Source organism: Vicia villosa, linkage group LG1 (assembly GCF_029867415.1).
Source record: "Vicia villosa cultivar HV-30 ecotype Madison, WI linkage group LG1, Vvil1.0, whole genome shotgun sequence".
Taxonomy (NCBI): domain Eukaryota; kingdom Viridiplantae; phylum Streptophyta; class Magnoliopsida; order Fabales; family Fabaceae; genus Vicia; species Vicia villosa.
This window is the reverse complement of record NC_081180.1, coordinates 107,503,166-107,525,175: the sequence shown is the minus strand read 5'-3', so window position 1 is coordinate 107,525,175 and position 22,010 is coordinate 107,503,166. Positions and strand designations below refer to the sequence as shown.

The window sequence follows — 22,010 nt, the reverse complement described above, 5'->3', positions numbered from 1 at the left end:
AATAATGGAATAACAAAAATCAGAAACGATGGACATGGGAACGTTTGGGAATGAAGGCTGAATTGAAAGGATAAAAATTGGAATGAATGATGGAAATTAGAACGAATGATGGGAAATAGGAAGGTGGGGTCCAAATACAAGTTGCATTGTTTTGGATTAGCAACGTGGATGAATGTGAAAAGAGTGAAATTAGTTTTCTTATATGATAGATTTATATGGCATCCTGATCATGTGACAATTAATTATGTTTGCCTTGTTTATCTCAGACAGGGATTATGTGAGTATTGCACTGCTCATTTTGTTGACATGCATTGTCACATACTTTGTTGGTTCATTTTATGCATGAAGCAAATATTCAAACTACAAGCTTCCACCTGGACCTTCCTTTTAAATATAAATAAAAATAGGATACTTTTATTTTTACAATAGGATACTTTATACAATTTAGGAGAGCAAACAGACATGTCCGCACATTGCAAAAACTTACATAAAAATAAAGTGAGGTAGAGCTGACATAGTTAAAGATGTGTGTCTAAAATCTTGATCCACCTCATAGTAAAAGTGAAAGCGGAGTTGGGATTGTTCCGCAGATAACACAATTTTTAAGCTTAAAAATATCAAATTTTTTGTTAATGTCCGTACCCGCAAAAACCATGATATAAAACAGGACGTGGCATCAAGTGATGATAACCTCATCAAGCGAAGCATCATCTCTGTAAGTAATGATCCTTGTTGTATTTTCTGTCAGTCCTACGTAGAAACTATAGCTCACATCTTTGGATCTTGCTCGTTTGCGGACTATGTATGGCATATAGTGGTTGTGTGGTTGGATTATCTTGAGGATCTAACTTTAGAGGAGTTTAAGTCATATTTTCTTTATATTGAGAAGGTCAAGAATGGGATGAAAAGAAAAATTGTTGTAGTAATTTGGTTAGTGACTGTTTGGAGTATATGGTTATCTAGAAATGATTTCATTTTTAACCATGTTAATCCATATTTTGATGATTGTATGTCAGCTATTATTTTTAAATCATGGATTTGGCTCTCGTTTTGTTGTTCAATATTATCTGGATGTAATTCTCATACTTGGAATACTCATCATTCCCATTGTTTTGGAAGACAGAGGTTTTCCGCATTGTAGTTTTGGTTGAGAAGCGTTTTCTCTTTTAATAAAAATCTTGCCTATTAAGAAAAAAAAAAAAGAACGTGGCAGAATGGTATAGTATTTTTTAGTTTATTTCTATTTTAAAAAAAGCTAAATGGTATAGTATTTTTTCATCATACAATTAACAACAAAGAATAATGACATGTTAAAGCTTTTGTTTGTTTTAACATTTATCTGCAAAGACCCACTTGTGCTAAGAGGTATTCTTAACTCTTCTTCAAATCTCTCTTGTGCTTTTTGTAATGAGGAAGATGAATCTTTAATCTACTCTTTCCTATCTTGTCGTTTGGTGATGGATGTGTGGAAAGAATTGGCGGAATGGATTGGCATGGATTTTAAAGTCATGCTCGATTTCAAAGAAAGCTTTTAGGTTTGGAGTTCTTTTTGTTTACATAAGAATGTAAACCAAAATAAGGTAGGAGTTGTGTGGATGGCTATAGTTTGGAGACTTTGGTTGTGCCGAAACGATATTATCTTTAAAAACTCTTCTTGGATCAAGAGAGATGTGGTGTGGAGTTGTAAAGAGCTTGCTTGGCGATGGTCTTACATAAGGAGATTTACTCAACCTAATTGTAATTTTTATGAGTTTAGCAAAAACCCTTTGTTTTACTTAAGCTAGGCTCCTTATGGTAGTGTATTTTTCTTTTGTTGGTAGTGATATTATCTTTTGTTGGTATTGCTTTGTCTCTTGTAATCAAGTCTCTTAGAACTTTAGTTCTTTTTAATACAACTTGCTTACAAAAAAAAAAACATTTATTTAAAAATGTTTCTTTATATTTGATTAATTCATATTGTTTTCACAATTATAACTCAGAGACAATTATTAAAATATAAAAGGGTTAATACCTATTTTCATCTCTGCCATATAGGGTTGGTTTGAAAAAATTCCCTACAAAAAAAGATTGCAAGAATTTCCCTAACATTTGAAGATTCTCTCGTTGTAAACCTTGTAAAAATTTTGTTTTTAAAATCAACCTTGTCATTTGAAGATTCAGTCATTTTAAACCCTATAATCTTGTAGATTATGTCATTTTAAACCCTTTGGAATATGACGGGCAAGGTTGGTTTTACTAAAAAAATTACAGCGTTCAAAATGATAAAGTCCTTCAAGTGGCAAGATTGATTTTAAAAACAAAAATTTTATAAGGTTTAAAACGAGAGAATCTTCAAATGTTAGGGGAATTCTTGTAACTTTTTTTTGGCAGAGGGTTTTCAAACCAACTCTATATAACAGAGATGAAAATAGGTATTAAACCAATATAAAATTTATTAATCATTCTTAATAAATACTTAATATGATTAAAATTCATTATGAAATGAATAAAAACTAATTTACAGCCTCACATTTAATCTAGTTAATATTTATACAGAAAGACATATTGTAACAACACTAACATCTATTAATATTTTAAGAAGAGAAAGTTAACTTTTTATATTAAATTGTTTTTTATTTGTTTTGAAGTGAACATAACTTCATGATCTCCCCCTATATATTGGGGAGTGAAGTAGAAAGCAAAATGCAAAAAATTCTTCCAACTCTTAATTAATACATTTGGTGGTGACTTTGAAGAAATACTTAAGTAAGTACTTAATTAATTGCCTCTTCTTTCTAATTATTTCTAGCTTTAACAATCTGCATTTATTTCCCTTGCTTTTATATGATAATTTATAATGCTTCCTGTTTATGTGACAATTAATTATTATTATTTTTTTTTTTTAATAAGCAATTGATTGAAAAGCTCGCACTAGGGGTGCAACCCTTACAAAAAAACACCAAGCATTAAAGATTGCTTGTGTCGGATAAAGGAAGTTTAAACCACTCATAATAGGTTGGTCTAAACTTAGTATATCCGCTATACAACCATCTCCAAGAAAGAAAAACAATGTTAGAACAAATAACATCAAAGCAAAACTCCTCCCCCTTGAAGATAATCGCATTCCTCATAATCCAAATGCTCCAAATAGTAGCCACCCAAACAAAATTGATTAAAATTCTTCGCTTGCGACACTTCACCTTTTCTTGAATAGCACCGAAACAAAGGATCTCCTCCACATTGATCGCCTCCGAAATTCCGAGCCAAATAAAAACTTGTTTCCCAATTATTTTCACCACTTGACAAGTGAAAAAAAGATGAGAAGATGATTCAACGGAAGAACCACACATCACACACTCCGGGCTCGAAACATTAGCAACACCTCTTTTCAATAATTGTTCTCTAGTAGGAAGCCGGTCAATAAAGAATCTCCAAGCAAAGACCTTAATCTTGGGTGGAAGTTTTAGCTCCCACATCACTTTCAAGTAATTAGCCAAATGATAATCCCAAGCAAATGATTTGGCACCATCTATCACGTGAGTGATGCTCGCAACGGTAAATTCCTTATACTCATCTAAAGACCACTCAAAAGTGTCGCAACCAACTTCATTAGGCGTGAATCCCCGAATGCGGTCGCAAAACCGAGTCCAATTTGGACTGGTTGCTGCTGCGGCTGAATTGGAGAGGCCGTGAGAAGCTCCGGCAGAAAATAGACCTCCAAACTCCCACCTATCCGATCCTCCTATCCGCCTATACGCCTCCGCCACCGTACAACGCTTCCAATGACACAATTCATACAAATCCGGAAATTCCGTGCAAAGAGATTGCTCTCCCAACCAATTATTAACCCAAAAAAGAACATCCAATCCATTATTGCAAGAACACTTAAAGCATCCGGAGAAACCGTTATCAATAGTGTTCTCCAACAAATTGTTCATACACATATCTCTCCACCAAATGGAATCATCACTTCTAAGAAAATCACCCCCCACCTCTTGAATTCTTGTTTTATAACAAGCATACCTCACCTTAAAAAATCTTTGCCAAATTGCCTCATTATGTTTGCCTTGTTTATCTCAGAGATGGATTATGTGAGTAGTGCACTGCTCTTTTTGTTGACATGCATTGTCACATACTTTAGCACTTCACTCTATGCAAGAACAAAAAATTCAAACTACAAGCTTCCACCTGGACCTTCCTTTTTCACTATCATGTCAAACATTGTGGATTTGTACAACAAACCACATCAAACACTTACAAAATTTGCTAACATCTATGGTCCTGTTATGCGTATAAACCTATGCACAGAAACCTCTAGAATAATCTCTTCTTCTGATATAGCCAAAGAAATTCTCCATACTCATGATTCTTTGTTCATTGATAGATCTGTTCCTCATAACACAACAACTCACAATCACAACAACTTTAGCTTAGTCTTTCTCCCATTTTCACCTCTTTGGCAACAACTTAGGAAAATATGTCATAATAACCTATTTTCTCCCAAGGCTCTTGACGCAAGTCAAGAACTTAGACTTGTGAAACTCAAAGATCTTCTCAATGATATGCATAAAAGCAGCTTAACTGGTGAAGCTGTTGATATTGAAAGAGCTGCTTTCAAGGCTTGCATTAATTTTTTGTCATACACTTTTGTCTCGCAAGATTTTGTTTAGTCTTTAGATGATGAGTATAAGGATATATTTTGCGCTCTCCTAAATGCTATTGGAACATCAAACATCTCTGATCATTTCCCTGTGTTAAAGATTTTTGACCCACAAGGGATCAAAAGACTCACTTCTAAAAATATTTCAAAGGTGTTTAAAACCTTGGATACCATAATTGACAAACGAATGAAGTTGAGAGAAAGTGAAAATTATATCTCAAACAATGACATGTTAGACACGTTGTTGGACATTTCAAAAGAAGATATTCAGAAGATGGATAAAAAGCAGATTAAGCATCTATTTCTGGTATGTATTTTCATATCTCTTTTACCCTTTAATCCTTCTACTTTTATTTACTTGACATGTGATTGTGGTATACTTCTAATAGGATCTGTTTCTAGCGGGAACTGATACAACCGCATATGTATTAGAGAGAGCAATGAGTGAACTAGTACGCAATCCAGAGATTATGTCAAAAGCCAAAAAGGAACTTGAGGAGATTATTGGATTAGGAAATCCAGTTGTTGAATCAGACATCAATAGGCTTCCATACTTACAAGCAGTGGTAAAAGAGAGTTTACGTTTACACCCTCCAGCTCCAATGTTGCTCTCTCGAAAAGCAAGGGTAGATGTGGAAATATCAGGATACAGAATTCCAAAGGGTGCTCATGTTTGGATCAATGAATGGGGTATTGGTAGAACCGATATATGGGAAGATGCTCATTTGTTTTCACCAGAAAGGTTTATAGGATCTGAAATTGATGTGAAAGGTAGACACTTCAAGCTTATACAATTTGGTAGTGGGAGACGCATATGTCCAGGATCACCATTGGCAGTGAGGATGTTGCACTCGATGTTGGGATCATTGATCAACTCATTTGATTGGAAACTTGAAAATAGTATTGAACCAAAGGACATGAATTTGGACAAATCTCTAAAAGCAATTCCGGTTGAACTAAACAAAGTATATTAAGGAATGTAATCTCATTGTGTAATTTAAGGGGTGCATTTATCTTTATTTTTGTTGTTGGTGTCGGCTTAAGTGCCACCCAGAGTTTGAAGCCTTTGTATGGGGATGTAAAAATAGGTGGCTTAAAAAATGGATATTTTATTGTTCGTTTGTATTTTTTTTTTTTGGTTGAGTTGTTTTCCTTGTTTCGATGAGATATTATTACTGGTTAATTGTCAGTATTTATATTTATATTTTTGGCATGACTTGAATCTTGTACCTGCAACTCTTTTTAACCATTAACTCAATTGTTTCAAGGTTATATATATACTAGTGAGAAATCCGTGTGTCTACACAGGTTCTGGTGTGGGTTGGACTCTGTTTATCAGATACATATAATATTAAGTTAAAAAATTGAAAAAAAGAATTTTATGAAATTAAAATATAGAAGTTATATTGCTTAAACAAAATTATTCAATTGATTAAAAAAATCAAAAATAGTATATTTATTTATTTATAGAATATTGTTTAATATTAATAAAATAATAATGTATGTTTGAAGTCTATAAATAAAATGATAAAAAAAAAAAGAACTTTAATATCGTAAAAAAAATAACATGCGTGTTTGGGTAGATTTTTTAGAATTGATAGAGTTGAAATAGTAAAAGGATTTATAAAATTGAATAAATGAGATAAATAAATATTCAAAATTCAAATTAGTTGAAAATTAGAAACATAATTTGATTAAAAAGTTCAAAAAAAAATGATCTAAAAGAATTAAGTTTAATATTTTATTTATTAAATTTTGGACTATGAGTTAAAATATATAAAAAAAAATCGGTAGTACAAATAACATAAATTTAGCTTTTATTTTCTTTAATTGTACAAAAAATGTAAAAACCCGTGCGGTCATACGAAACTGCTATGTTACCCGTGTGTTTACACGGTTCTTGTGTGTTACCCGTGTGTTCGCACTCACTACAACACGGAAGCTCTATAAGAGCGCTTTTTTTGTGCTTTAAGAGCGCTTTAAAGCACTGCCAAAGCCAGCGCTGGCGTAGGTAACGAAAGCGCTTTTAAAAGCGCTCTGGTAGCCCCCCTATAAGAGCGTTTTTTTCCAGAAAAGCGCTCTGGTAGCCCCCCTATAAGAGCGTTTTTTCCAGAAAAGCGCTATGGTAGACCCCCCTATAAGAGCGCTTTTTCCAGAAAAAGCGCTCTGGTAGACCCCCCTATAAGAGCGCTTTTTCTCGAAAAAGCGCTCTTGTAGCCCCCCCCTATAAGATGCGCTTTTCCAAAAGCGCTTTCGTAGGTTGCGTTTTTTTTGTTTTTTTTTATTTTTTTTAATCTTAGGCAGCGCTTTAGTAGGTGGCCCTTTAAGAGCGCTTTTTTTAAAAGCGCTGTCGTTGCTAAATGAGGTATTTTAAAGTGTAACCTGTAATTTCAGCCTCCCAGTTCGACCTGTAATATTTTCTACCTGTAATATATTTTCAACCTGTAATATTTTCGACCTGTAATATATTTTCGACGATATATTTTCAACCATAGGTAGGACTATATATATACTAATATAATACCATTATAATATCCAAAATTATATATATACATCATTATAGTTCCTGTCAAACAAACTAAATCATGTAAAGTATGAATACAGAAAGTTTCACATGTAACTAACTCATGTCAAACAAACTAAATCTGTAACATCAACAATATTATACTTCAAATATTGGCAACAGTATGAACAAAGTTAGTAACCATATATCCTAGAGTACTATAATATTATACTTCAAATTGACACAAATCCTACTGCATGAATAGCTGATGAATATAAAATTGACACAAATCCTCTTTGATTTCTTCCAACTTAAGTCTCGTGTAAGAAGCAGCACGGAATTCGTCAAAGTACTACAGAACAAAAACATAATATGAATGATTTAGTTAAATGTAATAAATTATAAGAAGTTATCTAATTAAGTTATAAATCCATACCGTGATTGGAATCTCTAATCGATTCATTTGAAGGATTTCTTTCATAAACCTCAAAACATAGTATCCGCAATCTGAACTGTTTCGCTGTATCGGACATTACATAGAAAAACAAATAAGATTTTAAAGTTGTCTTGTTTTATCAAGTAGCATAAATATTATAAGCAAAATTGTGAAAAATAATGTACCTGCACTTTGATCCAAGTAATGTTGTTTGATTTAGTCCGGGATACCTGTGCATCTCGTTGACTTCGGAACACTTGTATTGATCTAACAAAAATATAAAAGCATATATTTAGATCAATCTCACAAATAATTAAATATATAAATATACACGGATATTTAGAACGATCCCACTTACAAATCAATGATTTCCTTCATAGCCGGATAATTGCTCCACTCACCATCTACCGAATTCAGAAAATATACCACTTCTCTTATAGGGTTGATAGCAAGCAACAACCAGTGTGCTCTATAAATTAAAACAATAGGTTATATGAAAATTTTGCTACGCAAAAGAAACAAAGATTAGATGAACCAAGAATGAGAAACTAACCCTACTGGTCGGGTATTATACGCCCAAATAATCAGACTTTCTGTATTGCCGGAGAACAGGAATCTATCGACTAAGCACTGTCTAATTGATTCCGATTCCGAAGCAATTGTCATTCCGCTGCAATGGGCGGAAGACACGAAACGGAATCTGTTTGACAATGCAGTCCCGCGCAACACTATGCCATATAACAACCTTAAATAAAAACATAATAAACATTAGATTATTTTCATTGAAATGTGTAAATAAATTGTTCGACTAATTAAATAATATATCGTATGAGTGAATATTACCGGATGTATGAGTGCATATTAGCGACGCCTAGTTGTTCATGCGTAAAAATCTCTTCCAAGTCATCTATTGCAATATGTGACATGAATTCAATACCAAAGATACCTTCATCCATATTGATTTCACGGAGAGCACCATCATTCAAATCGGACATATCAACAAGTGTTCCGAGCGTCGTCCGGTATCGAGGCACAAAAGCACCACATTTTTTTGCCGCTTGCTTCAGAGGACCCTTAGGTGGTACGCTACGAACTTGCTGTGTCACTTGTTGTGACCCCCGAGCAGATGCCTAAAAATCATATAACAATCGGTAAAACATAAAATCATGCAGTTTTAGATTCAAATTATATATTAACACCTTAAATGTACCTCTTTTAGTGATGCAACACACTCCTCCTCCTGTAAAATCCCTTTACCCTTAATTGCGGGTTTGGTAGGAGCAGTCTAAAATTAAAATGTAAAAAATAATTAACGTAACGGTGCAGAATTGACATTCGAAAACTAAATGATTCATAATGGTTTTCAATATGCCTCATCACCAATGATAATGAGCTCCGAGGGCCATGCAACAAATGACCCTAATGCATCTCGCATCAATGTTGTCTCTAAGACCATGTCAGGTACCGGTAGCACCGCATCATGATCTAATACAACATCAACTGATACTTTCAGGTGTCCATCCGGGAGCGGTCTATGGTGAAGTAAATCTCCCAAAGTGTTGTGCACTTTTCCCTTGCCAACTAGGCGATAATTCGGTAACGATAAGTATAGTTGGCAAGATGAAATGCCCTAAACCAATAGTAAATATAAAGTCATTATCATTAATAAAATAGAACAATTTGTAAGGAAAAAAAATTTATAATTACCTCGGGAAGTTTTCTTTGACAGTTGATACTAGCTTTATCACTAGTTTCTTTCATCGATGAAGTATTGCACCTTTCTCTCATATACATATCTTTATCTCTTTGCAATTCAGAGACTTGTGCTTGCAATTCCTGCAATTTTTGCAAAACTTCTTCATTGGAAGAATTTCTTCTCCTAGAATGCTTGTAAAAAGAGGTTGGAGTCACACCATGACCTTTACCCCTCACCCGACCGGGATACTCAGGAGCATCTAGTGCTCTACTAAGTACGCTCCTATCATCATTAAACTGCAAATATTATTATTAAAAAGTCCGGACAACCATGTCCAAAATGAGGTTTTGTGGAATCTATTAAATTAACAAATTAACAGAGCTAATACTTCCAGTTTGAAGTTTCTACACTAACTATATGCACATTAAAATGATCAAATTGCATTCACTAGTTAAGCCGAGCACTACGCGGAATAATCAGAAAAGAAAAGAGGAAAACCTGGATGGAGTTTGTCAGAGTTTGTGGCGGCCGACGACTGAGTTAACTTCCAGCACAACTTGACTGAAGGTAACAACCTGATCACCTGAAAAAAATTGGAAAAATGCAGCTGAGCTATAAACTTCCTAAGACTTGCACCAAATGTAAAATTCAACTATAAGAATAAACGAGAAAAAGCACAAACCATATTAATTCAAACTCAAAACGTACAAGCTTATCATATCAATGAGAACTAAACTGAATCATAATTTTTAAAAACAAATTTGTAAAAAATTGAGCCTAGCATTTCAGCACCATAGAGGGCAACTTTGTCGGTTTTCGCAATTTCTATATAGAATTAACATTTACATCGACAGAGTATTGAGAACTTAATCATGCTAGCAGTATTGTCAATCACATATGGCATAAAATAGCGGCTTGTTCAATTTGTATTACACTATAGTTCAAACCCTAACGCCAATTGCAATGACTGTATTCAAAATTCGAGCACAAAACCCAGCTAAACGAACAAGATTCATTAGAAATCAAAGATACCTGATGTGAAAATCAAAATCGATTCGAACTCAGCTATGCAGAATGGGAAGATTTGTTACGGCGGCGAGAAATTCGGCCCTGAGCTACGGCGGCGAGAACTTTGGCCCTGAGCTACGGCGGCGAAGAGAAGGAGATGATTGTAGGATGAATGTCGTTGCAGTGAAGAGAATGAGATGATAAAAGGGCTCTACGGCGGCGATTTTGGGCGAGAAATAGTGATGAATAGTAGCAGTAGCGCGGAGGGTTTCGTAATCTTAGAGAAGAACAGTGAAGGCGAATAGCGTGTTCTGTTAATTTTGTTTTAGAAATTTTAATTTTAAAATGAGCTACGAGAGCGCTTTTCAAAAGCGCTTTCATAGGTATACCTATACCGACGCTTTTTCCCTAAAAGCGCTTTCGTACCATATACCTAATGTGCCCTATACCAGCGTTTTTAGAAAGCGCTCTCGTACCCACCCTTTACCAGCGCTTTTTAGAAAGCGCTCTGGTAACCCCCCCCCCCCCTTTACCAGCGCTTTCTAGAAAGCGCTCTCGTACCCCCCCCCCCCCCCCTTCACCAGCGCTTTCTAGAAAGCGCTCTCGTACCCCCCCCCCCCCTTGCCAGCGCTATTTTCCCTTGTTTTTTATTTTTGATTTTTGCGCAACCTATAGCAGCGCTTTCCCCAAAAGCGCTTTCGTAGATGCGCTGCTAAAGGACAAATTTGTTGTAGTGACTAGTACGGGTGTGCAAAATAGATCATCATGAAATGTATTTCTCAATACTGGCTACCTGTGTGTTCGCACAATACTCGTGCGTCCGCACGAATACTGGTGTAGTACGCACAATTTTATTTTCAAAATATAATAAAAATGAAAGAAAGAATATAATAAAAATTAAATCATTTACTAACAAATAAAATACTTCTACTACTTTTATACTATTAATTATTAGAACATTAATTCTCTCACATATTCCAAATAAAATATACTAATTTCAAGTTGGCCTTGGATTCAATCTTTCTGATTATAAAAATAATAAATAGTGATTACGTATTAAATTTAGTCAAAAAATAATAATTTTCTTACCAATTATGCTCTAATTAGCATTAATGTCAATTTTATAACAAAACAAGATTATTTTTTCGAACAACGAACAACATCTTTCTACATATATTTTGTATCATATAAATTTTATTTTGGATTATTATAAAAATAGCTTTAAATTTCAGTTAATCAGTTGACTATTTTAAATTAACAATTATTTAATAAACATAATAATTTTATTAATATTTTGAATACACACCGCAACACCATTTATACCAGTAGCAAAGTTAGAAAATACCATTAGGCAGTAGCAAATTGGAAAGAGTCTACACTATCATCCATCACCATCTATACCAGTAGGCAGTAGCAAATTAGATCTATCACATATAAATGCTACTGAGAATAATTTTGCAACTCCAATACATGGCTCAGACATTCCTTTGGATCTGTTTTGCATCCTGCTATTGTTATAATTTGTTGTTAAATGTGGAATAGCAATGGAGTTAGATTCAACACCTTGAAGCAGACAAAAGTTAGCAACTTATCATCAATCATTTATTCATAAAATTAGATATTTAGCATTGAATGTAAGATAATAAACAAAAACATACTAAACTAATTTACAGATAAAACTCAACCATATCAGCCAAGAAAATAATTATGTATGTTATAATTGTACATTCGAGCACACTCAAAATTCTAATAGAAAAAATTCAAAAGATCTTAAAAGTATCAAAACAAAATCGCATTCAAAACCATTGATGACATAAGTGTTATCCCCCTCGGCAAAAACTAATCTTCATTGGCATCAAATAGGATCTCTCCGAATGAACTTTTGAAGTGAAACGCTGAAGTGAAATGCTTAAGTGTTCTAAAGCACAAATGCTCCTCTCCGAATGATTGTTCGATAATTTCACCTTGAATTGTTACACGAAATGAGCCGTGAATTGTATCTGATGGCTGAGATAATATAGCAAGATGAGTAGGACCTCTTCCTCTTCCATCATTTTAGAAATAGCTCAGGTTAAAATAACAACCATACAGAAGAAGGTATAACAATACTTATTACTTCACACTCATCATATGCAATTGCCTCATCAACATTCTATTTAATATGTAACTACCACACTTGATCTGAATGAGAAATTGAATAGGTATGACGTACCGACGAAATACTTACCGAATCAGACGTACCGACGAAAGACTTACCGAATTAGACGTACAGATGATTATCTGTGGTTATTTGCTTGATTCGGGCATTTAAGGCGTACCGACGAAAGACTTATCCAAATCAGTTGCTGGATCACTGAGAAAGTCATTATCTGTAACATCTGAAAAGGAATTCTTTTTCCTATTGGCTTCTCCTAAAGTAATGAAATTGGTAATAGTTTTTTGTAGCCCGCCGACGAATCTTCAAGTAGCCGAACTTTCCCGCACCTGTTAAAGCCCTCAATTCTCCAATGGCAAAAACATTTCTTGACATAAAAAAGTACTTCTATGACATGTGTTGTGTGCATATCTTGTTTCAATTATTCACCATTTTAAGATGACTTTGCTAGTTAAAATTGTTTGGATTTTTACACGAAAAGGGATAGAAAGCCGCAACGAATAGGTGCAGTCATGTTTATTTATCACCACTGGATGCAACTCATAGTCAATCACAATCCTTCAACTATTTTACATTAAAAAGTCGAGACGTCAAAATGCGCTCCAGGTTTTACATGTTTGACAGTTGCTATCTGCATTTTTATATAATAAAAGATAAAATAGACATGTTTTCATAAGACTCCACTAAGTCTTTAGAAAAACATATTGATTTTCTACTATACTTGATAATCTAAAATATTGATACTGCATATAGAGATGATAAAATTTATAATCACATTTCATAGCATCCACTACTAAAAATACTCAATTTACCTGCGGAATTTCCTGCGGAAAATATTCCGCAGGAATACCTGCGGATTTTCCTGGGAATTTCATCTTAAAATAAAATTTTCTGCGGATTTAAAATTGGCAGAAAATTCCGCAAGAATACCTGCGGATTTTTCTGCGGAATTTATATTTCAAAGAAAATATCTCACTACACCATAAAATCCGCAGGTGATTTCGTAGGAAACTTTCCTGCGGAATTTACTGCGGATGTTTATCATAACAAAACCAAACTATCATACAAAATCCGCAGGTAATTCCGCAGGAAATTTTCCTGCGGATTTAGCTGCAAATATCTAATTGAATTATTATTTATTTATTTTTCCAGTTTTTTATTTAGTTTATATTTAATTTTTAATCCTTATTTTTTCTATGTTAGTAATTATTTTTATAATGTATTTTAATTAATTTTTAATTTTAATTTCAATCTTAGTTTTTAATAATTGATATATTTCATAATTATTGAAAATTTTCATTTTTAATTTTATTAATTACTTAAATATTTCTCATATTGGAATTGAACCTATTATATAACTCATATTGGACCAAAGAATCTACCAAAAAGACAGCATCTTAAATTAATATTTCCCAAAAATTTAATACATCTAAATGATTTCTACAAATAATAATAATTTTTTTAAAGTTTAATAAAAGCTAGTTTTTAAAATTTAATGTTATTCTTCAATTTATATTTTAATAAATCGTATGATAATTTTGAATAATAAAATTAAAAAATATATAAAAAAAATTGAAAACAAAAATCTGATAAAATTTATAGAATAGGAATCGAACCTACTATGTGTCATATATTGGACCAACTAATCAACTGCTAAAAAAATAACTTACTGAAATGAATATTATATATTCTATTAATTTCTCTTTTAATATATTTTAAAATTATTTCTAAATTTTAAATTTAATCTCATTATCAGTTATACATTTTGAGTTATGTGTTCAATTTTTAATTATTATTATTATTATAAAGTTTTAATCCTACTACTCTAATAATAATATTGTTAAAATATCAAATTAAATTATATAGGATTTTAAATTTTTAAATTTTATATAGAAAGAAAAATAATCGTATTTCAATCTGAAGCTCTGTCTCTCTCTTCTCTTGTCGTGAATTGCCTCCATCCACATGAAGGTTGCACTGAATCTCTCTATCCACCCTCGCGAGTCCTCTCCGTCGAATGCTCCTGCATCTTCGTGTATCATTACCGTTTTGGTTCGAGTTTGGAGGTTTCAACTCAGTTTAGAGTTTGGATTCGAGCAGCTTTTTCACAGGTTTGTTTTGATTTCAAATCGAGTTTTGTTTCAGTTCAGAATTGGTTGCATTTTGGAATTCTGGCATTTTTACGGTTTCGACTCAATTACGTGTTCTATTACGTACTGGGTTCTATAACAGTTTGATTGTGATTTGATTTTGGTGAAGAGTTTGAATTAAATTAACACGAGTATACAACTTCATAAACCTAAATTGGATGAGCACTTACCGGTTGAAATGAAGAAAAATGCGGATTTCGTTCTCGCTCGCAAGGTGTTCGATGAAATATCCCAACCGGATTATTTCTTTCTCGCTCGCTCATATTGCGGCACTAGAGGTTGATCCTCCAGGATGCTCTTTTAATCCCATGCATGAAAGTCATCAGGTAGGTTTTTTGGCTTTTAATGATATAATTTATAAGCAGTATAGAATAGATTTGAAATTAAAAGTAATTTTATCTCATAGTTTGAATGAAATGTGATTTATATTTAGAAATATTTTTAAAAAATTAGATTTACATTTAGGGGTGGAGGTAGTGTTTTTTTCTTCTTCTTTTGTTATCATACATTCAATCTTCTTTTGTGATTACGTTTAATTTATTCAGTTTTTTAAATTATTACTGGTGTCAACGTGTTAGTGTTGGTGTTGTATTTCCGGTGTTTGTGCTTCATAGCTTCCAGCTTATGAACTCTTTTCATTACATATGATACAGCCATGTAATGCAGTTTATGTGTGCTTCATTGTAATTTTGATTCTCAGCTTAACTTTCTGTTGAAAACTTGAGTATGAAGTGTTCATAAGCTGTTTTCAGTTTATTTACATAAACTCTTCAGTTTATTTACATAAACTCTTCAGTTTATTTACACTTTCTGAAAGGATGATGAATTACTTACTAATGTCTGTAATTATGTAAGCTCGTCTTTTGTTTATAAATCTTAGTATTGCTCTTTAAATGTTGGGTAATACCTTTCAACAAACCATTAGACTTATATGTTAGAAAATTTCCCCTTTCTCAATCTCAAGTAACTAAAATCTCAATGCTTTGGGACTGTAAGGGGGTTATATAAGTTAAAATATTTGCTTGTGAAAATGTTTTAAACGAAATGTGACATGTATGTTTAGTATAAAGTTATATGCCGGGGCCTATTTTTTGTATTGGTCTCCTAGTGTGGGTTAGAGCTACACAATGGGAAAATATAAACGAGACAGGTGGTTCAACCTGTTCAATATGCTCAAGTTCTTTCTGATAGTCGTCTTCGGTGTACTCCAATATTTCAAACTGAGCTCGTCTGTCAGCTGTGAAAGACAGCAGTTTGGATTCAGTATGCAAAAGAATAGAAAAAGAGAATATAAAAAGACTACTGAATTGGCAAAGAAATGCATAGGGTATGTGAGATTGCATTGGTCAGATATCACTCTCAACATGTTCTTGTTTCCAAAGTAAGAGAGTTATATCATATATTTCACTTGAGAAGCTAGATACTAATGTCATGTTTTATATTACCACAAAAAGAAACAAGAATAGTTTTGCATGAAATGTACACCAAATCTGAAATCTATATGTTTTCTGCAAATTCTATATTAATATGCGTTTGGAGTGGTGAATGAGATGGAGATTTGGCTGAATGCAATTGAAAGGAGGTATGGAAATTGGAATTCTTAATGTTAGTTAATGACATGCGTTGGCAGAAAATATTTGTCCACAAACTGAATACTGGCTGGTGGAAGTTATTTGGAATAGATCAGGACATGGATTAGAAAAAAGCTCTGATGATGTAATTTAAGCTCTCAATTCACAGACTATGATTTTCTCTTTATTCTGCAGCTGCCATTGCTGTTGTTCTTTCCTCTTCTCTTCGTTCTGCATCCATCATTTCTTTTTCCTTCTGGTTGTTTTTATCTTCTCAGTTTCTTTCTTTTTTTCACATTCTCTTCAGGTTGGTTCTAACTTTTCTTCTCCGGTTCTTTCTGTGTCAACCGTTCCTCTGTTTTTACTTTTCTTCTCATTTTTACTTCTATTCACATCGTTCCTATTTTTCTTCTTTGCAGCCTTGTGCTTTGATTTATGAATCTTTTGAGTTTTGAGTTTTTTGTTAAATTTTACATTAAATATGTGTTTATAGTTATTCACGTAATTTGTTTACAACATGATCAAATAGCGGTCATCCTGCTATACGCTATCCTCCCGCTATCCCATTATTGGGGTCAGACACTCCGCACCACTATCCAGGATTGACTACCATACCATGTCTGAATCTTTGTTTCTGTTATTGCAGTTCAGCACATCATTTCTTGAGAGTGTCGCTGATTATGTTGATCCGGGCTTGCCATTCATATCTCTCAGTAAAGGCCTGGAGCTTAATACACTAAGGATGATGGCTCAAATTATTCCTCAAGCACTAAGAAATCCTCGCCAGCCTTTTGTTGCACTATCAGGTCCTTCTTTTGCTCTGGAATTAATGAACAAGCTACCTACAGGTTATACTGACATTGCTTATTACCTGTGTTAATCTTTTCTTTTTTTGAGTAAGTGGTTGATAGCATGGAAGCCAAAAAAATTTGTCATTCGGTTCCATTTTATAATACAGCGATGGTCATGGCATCCAAAGACAAAAAATTGGCAGATGCAATTCAGCAGTTACTAGCATCAAATCGTTTAAGAATCGGTACATCAAGGTACCTCCCTTGTCTTATCAAAAGTATATGGCTTTTGCTTGCTTTAATCTTTGTATTTCAGTTTTATGCATCATATGTCAAACAACTATATAGAAATTTTGATGTAAATGTTCAGCTTGTAATTTCTGACAAGTGATAACTACAGTGATGTTACAGGAGTAGAAATAGCAGGGGCCCTCAAGAATGTGCTAGCAATAGCAGCTGGGATTGTAGTAGGTATGAACCCTTGTTTATATGTAGAATTGATTTTGATTTGTTTGGTTGTTCTCGAGTAGAACTGATTATACGTGAAAATATAATTTGTAGCATTTGAGTCTAAACGTGATTTTACATTGAAATCTACTGTTATACCATCGTGTTTTTAAAAGGTATTTCCATGTTTGTTTCTTCTTCAAGTGGATGTATATCTACTTTTTAAAAGGTTGAACCTGAATTATTAGAATATTAGTACACAAGTAAAAGTTCCATTGTGTCCAATGGAATCATTGTCTAATCTCTAAAGAATAGTTTGAAATTGATGTCCCTGTCCATCAATAAGACTGACAAAATTCATAGGAACAAAATAGTTTTTTTAAGGCTATTATTGTTTGTTGACTCCTTAATTTGACATCATCATAGTTTCTAACAAAATACCAGGGTCATTTTAATATCATTTTAATAGAGACTGGAGAATATGAGTGTAATTTCACATGTTAAGTCTCACTGTACCAATATCATATACTTTGATAGATAAAATTATTGAGCTCTCTTTCTTTTGTAATTTGTAGAGAAAGGAAAAGGGTGCAGATCCATCATTGACCGAGTTCTATTTTCGCAGACATTGGAAAAAGGATCAAAGTTGGGTTGGAGTTCATGCTGAATCTGCATATGTAAGTATTTTGGGAAGTGTTAATTTGATTGAATTTCAAATCTTCACACAAGTCTTCTTCTCATCCACCACAACCCACTAATGAAAGTGATCACACAAATGAAGATGGCGTCGATGAAACAAATGAAGAAGACCTTAGTAATGAATTTTGATTTGTACTTTTTTTCATTTTGACTTAGTTTTTGGATTGTATTATCTTTTTAACTTGTCAAACAAACGATTAGTAATAACTTGATTTTTTGAATCATTTTTAGTAATGACTATGTAAGTACTTCTTACCAATTATGTTCTATGAATTCAAGTTTAATTTACATTGAAAATTATAATTTTATTTTTTATTATAGTTATTTAAATATATATAATGGTTCAAAAGTTCATAAAATAAAAAAATTATTTAATGAAATTTCCTGCGGATTTACTTGGGGATATATATTTCCTACAGATTTACCTGCGGAATTAGCTGCGGATTTACCTACGGATTTATCTGCGAATTGTTTCCTGCGGATTTAGCTGCGGAAATACCTGCGGAATTACCTGCGAAAAATATTACCCACGAAGGTTTTAGCTGGGGACATAAAACCGCAGAAAAATCCACAGGAAACACGTTTCCTGCGGAAATTTAGCAAAAATCCGCAGGTAATTCCGCAGGAAATACGTGTATTTCTAGTAGTGATCCTAAATATTTTTAGTACCTATGATGCAAAAGTTTTGGCTTCTTGAAACTCATGACCTAGTGAACCCGACATTGGTTTGCTACATGTAAAATACCTGTTAAAAACCAGCATAAAATCTAGTTACAAAGCAATGAAAAAAAGAATACATTTGATAAATTTTTGTATATGTACCCTGCATCTATTTCGATTCTCAAATAGTAACTTAAGATCTGTTAACCTTATCTGATTATTGGCTGAATTGGAAAATTGCTGCAGCATGAATAGTCAATTAGCTCAGGCATTCAACATCAATCTCCATGATAACAACAACTTCAAAGTCCCTGGAATCCTGCAACAACAGTAGTGACTCACCATATGTTCATTAAGATCTTCCAAAAACACTGCTTTAGCCAGTTCCCAAATATTTAGACCAAGAGCTAATTAAATTATTTCAAAAGGTATGCCAATATACAAAAGATTAGTGATGGTTCCATATTTCTTTTAACCGAACTGTACTTCTCCTGATCATACTCGATGAGGACCCGAGCGAGTTGATAAACATCCTTTGATGTTTACTTTCAGAGAGGTTTGACACCCTTTGCAATCTCAGTTCAGTGAAAACCAAAATCATGAGCATAAAACATGTATTGTGATAAAGCTGATGATATTAGCAGCAGAAAAAGTATATATCTATACATTAAAATATCAACATAATTGCCTAGAATCTGCAATTTCGCTTGCAAAATTATTGAAAATTCATGGATTAAATTAGCCTAACAGTCTCACTCTAACACTTACCTCAGGGGATTTTTACCAGTTATCTCAACCAATTTGTCTTATACACGAATCGATGTAAGTGTACGTAAAAACCATAGCAACAACACTTTGCACTAAAGAGTTATGCTAAATAGTGTATCGCAAAATAAATATTGTATGGAAGAACCTTGCATACCACTTCCATTGACATTTAACATTAGAATTTGACGACTTTGGAAATTTGTCAAGTATTAACTCTGCTGCTTACTTAATGGTAATGGTTACACCAATTTTGAGTCGCAAGCACAATAATGACTAAAGTATTTTCAGAAAATTGTAAACTGAAAATTTGGAGCATAATCATTAAGACTGGTCGTTTGTACCTTTATTATGAAATAAACTAATGAAAATGACAAGAAACCCACTTTTATTCCAGCCCTGCAAAAGAAAAGCGTAAAGCAACCCATAATCAATACTATATTCGATGACCACTTAGAATTTTAGATTAACTTATCAAGTGTTTCATTTTGTTAAATTTGGCAAGATAAATATTAGTTTAAAAAGTTAAATTAAATAGAGGTATATCTAATTAAAGATTACATACTTAAGTTTGAAAAAACATCATTCTGCAACCCCGTTTACTTTTTGAAACCGAACCTCTTTCAGGATAATAATCATCGTCTAATGCAACCAACACCCATAAATCATCCATAACCTAAAATTGAGATATTTAGTATCAAAATGAAGAAAAAAACAATAACATGATGAAGAGGAATAACATTACAAATTGGAAGAGTTAATTGTTATCGATGATAATCAGACTATGTTAGATTCAAACATAAAGACAAACGCAATTTTCAAGAAGCTCACAAAATCCTTCCCTCTGAAATACTCAACCCGTGTCTCTTGTAGAACAGCCCATCTCGAAACCAACTCCTTATGGTCTTTCACCTTCTCAGCAAACACCTGATACACATCCTTCTTCACAGCTTGTTTCTGTAAACAAAAACACCCCAACAACAACAACACGGTCAAAATATAACACAAACATTTTTTGCATGTCACATAAAAATTAAACAACCCAATAATTTCGAATCCCCCGTTCCATAGTTCATGAAAGAACAACAACAAAAAGTAAGATTCAAAAACGCATCTACCATGGAGAAGAATAACCCGGTAAATTGATTTACGTGTAATAACCATTTAAGAATACTACAAATAGATAGTTGCTGCTATAATCCAAATTTATTTATCATCAACCATCACCGTAAGAAAACCCCCAATCAACAAAGCATATAAACCCTAAAATCCTAAATCATCAACATTGAACAACATTGAGAAGATTGGTTTCAACCACAGCAAATCGAATCCCCCGTTCCATAATTCTTGAAAGAACAACAACAAAAAGTCATATTCGAAAACGCGTCTACCATGGAGAAGAATAAATTTGCATCAGAAGGGAGAAGAAGATAGAGATGGGAAAGGACGATAGGGAGGAATAGAGTGTCAGAAGATAATAAAAGGGTTTCAATAAGAATAGAAAAAAATGAGTTAGGATAAGAATTAGGGTTTCAATAGGACAAAAAGCATTTTCAAATGGTTGTGGTGGTGGCAACACATCAAGGGTAATATGGGCTTTTCCATAACATCTAATGTTCTTATATGGTATATATATATATATATATATATATATATATATATATATATATATATATATATATATATATATATATATATATATATATATATATATATATATATATATATATATATATATATATATATATATATAGGACCGGCCTGTGCATGTGTCGGAAGTGCTACGCTTCAAATTTTGGGAGGCTCTATATTTTTAAAAGGTCTAATTTTTTTCCATAATTATTAATCGAAATAAATAAAAATTTATAATAAAAATCCAATAAATCAAAAAATACTATATTAAAAACTCAATGCATACAAAAATTAAGATAAATCAAAACTCAAAATAATATAATTAAATATATTATTGATTAAAATGTAATTTTTCATTATTATAATTGTATTTATATTTTAAATTTGGGCCCATTTTTAAAATTAGAACGGGACCTCTAGGTTGATCCTAAGGTTGTATGATAGATTCAAATACTTTAAGTTTTTGTTAGACTTTTTATATTTTCTATTATATTCTAGTGTTAGAGTGTTGTGAAATGTATTGAAATATTTTTTTCAGGAAATGTGGATTTTGTTCGAATTCAAGTGTGGGTGATTTCGTCAATTATAACTTGTATTTTCATCATATTTCGTGTGATACCATGGCATTTGTTTTCAATTTCAATTTATTAGGGTTCCATGGCGACGATATTGTTCCCCTTTCTTCAACACACTACCAAATTTGGTCCCCATTTCTACATCTATTTCGTCTGCTAGGGTTCATTGTGGTTTCAATCATGGGTAGAAGAAAAACATTATCTATTGGTAACTCAAGTGGACTGAGCTTGCAAGGATATGGTTGTAATCAACCAATGAAGATTTGGGGTATCAAACACCATT

General features: G+C 32.9%; 1 protein-coding gene, 1 long non-coding RNA gene and 1 pseudogene across 5 annotated transcripts; 1 reads left to right on the top strand and 2 right to left on the bottom strand.

Annotated features, from left to right (window-relative positions):
• Positions 1–2,945: 2,945 nt before the first annotated feature.
• On the bottom strand, positions 2,946–3,923 carry LOC131651033 (uncharacterized). Its single transcript, XM_058920715.1, has one exon. It carries the CDS (start codon positions 3,921–3,923, stop codon positions 2,946–2,948), a length of 978 nt encoding a protein of 325 aa, XP_058776698.1.
• Positions 3,924–4,061: 138 nt separating this feature from the next.
• Positions 4,062–5,710, top strand: LOC131643793 (cytochrome P450 76T24-like; annotated as a pseudogene).
• Positions 5,711–12,918: 7,208 nt separating this feature from the next.
• Positions 12,919–21,022, bottom strand: LOC131643794 (uncharacterized). Of its 4 annotated transcripts, none has more exons than XR_009296300.1 (6): positions 20,352–21,022; positions 20,086–20,196; positions 19,865–19,919; positions 18,964–19,074; positions 18,765–18,840; positions 12,919–13,068 (listed from the first exon to the last, which is right to left on the bottom strand). It is a non-coding gene; the product is annotated as an uncharacterized LOC131643794 (long non-coding RNA). The 4 variants fall into 4 exon arrangements; XR_009296301.1 differs by having other exon boundaries at positions 18,964–19,919; positions 20,352–20,477; positions 20,836–21,022; XR_009296298.1 differs by having other exon boundaries at positions 18,964–19,919.
• Between the last annotated feature and the right edge of the window lie 988 nt (positions 21,023–22,010).

Excerpts from the sequence above, each read along its gene's own strand:
- LOC131651033 (XM_058920715.1), bottom strand. The coding sequence starts at position 3,923 with ATGTGTATGAACAATTTGTTGGAGAACACTATTGATAACGGTTTCTCC.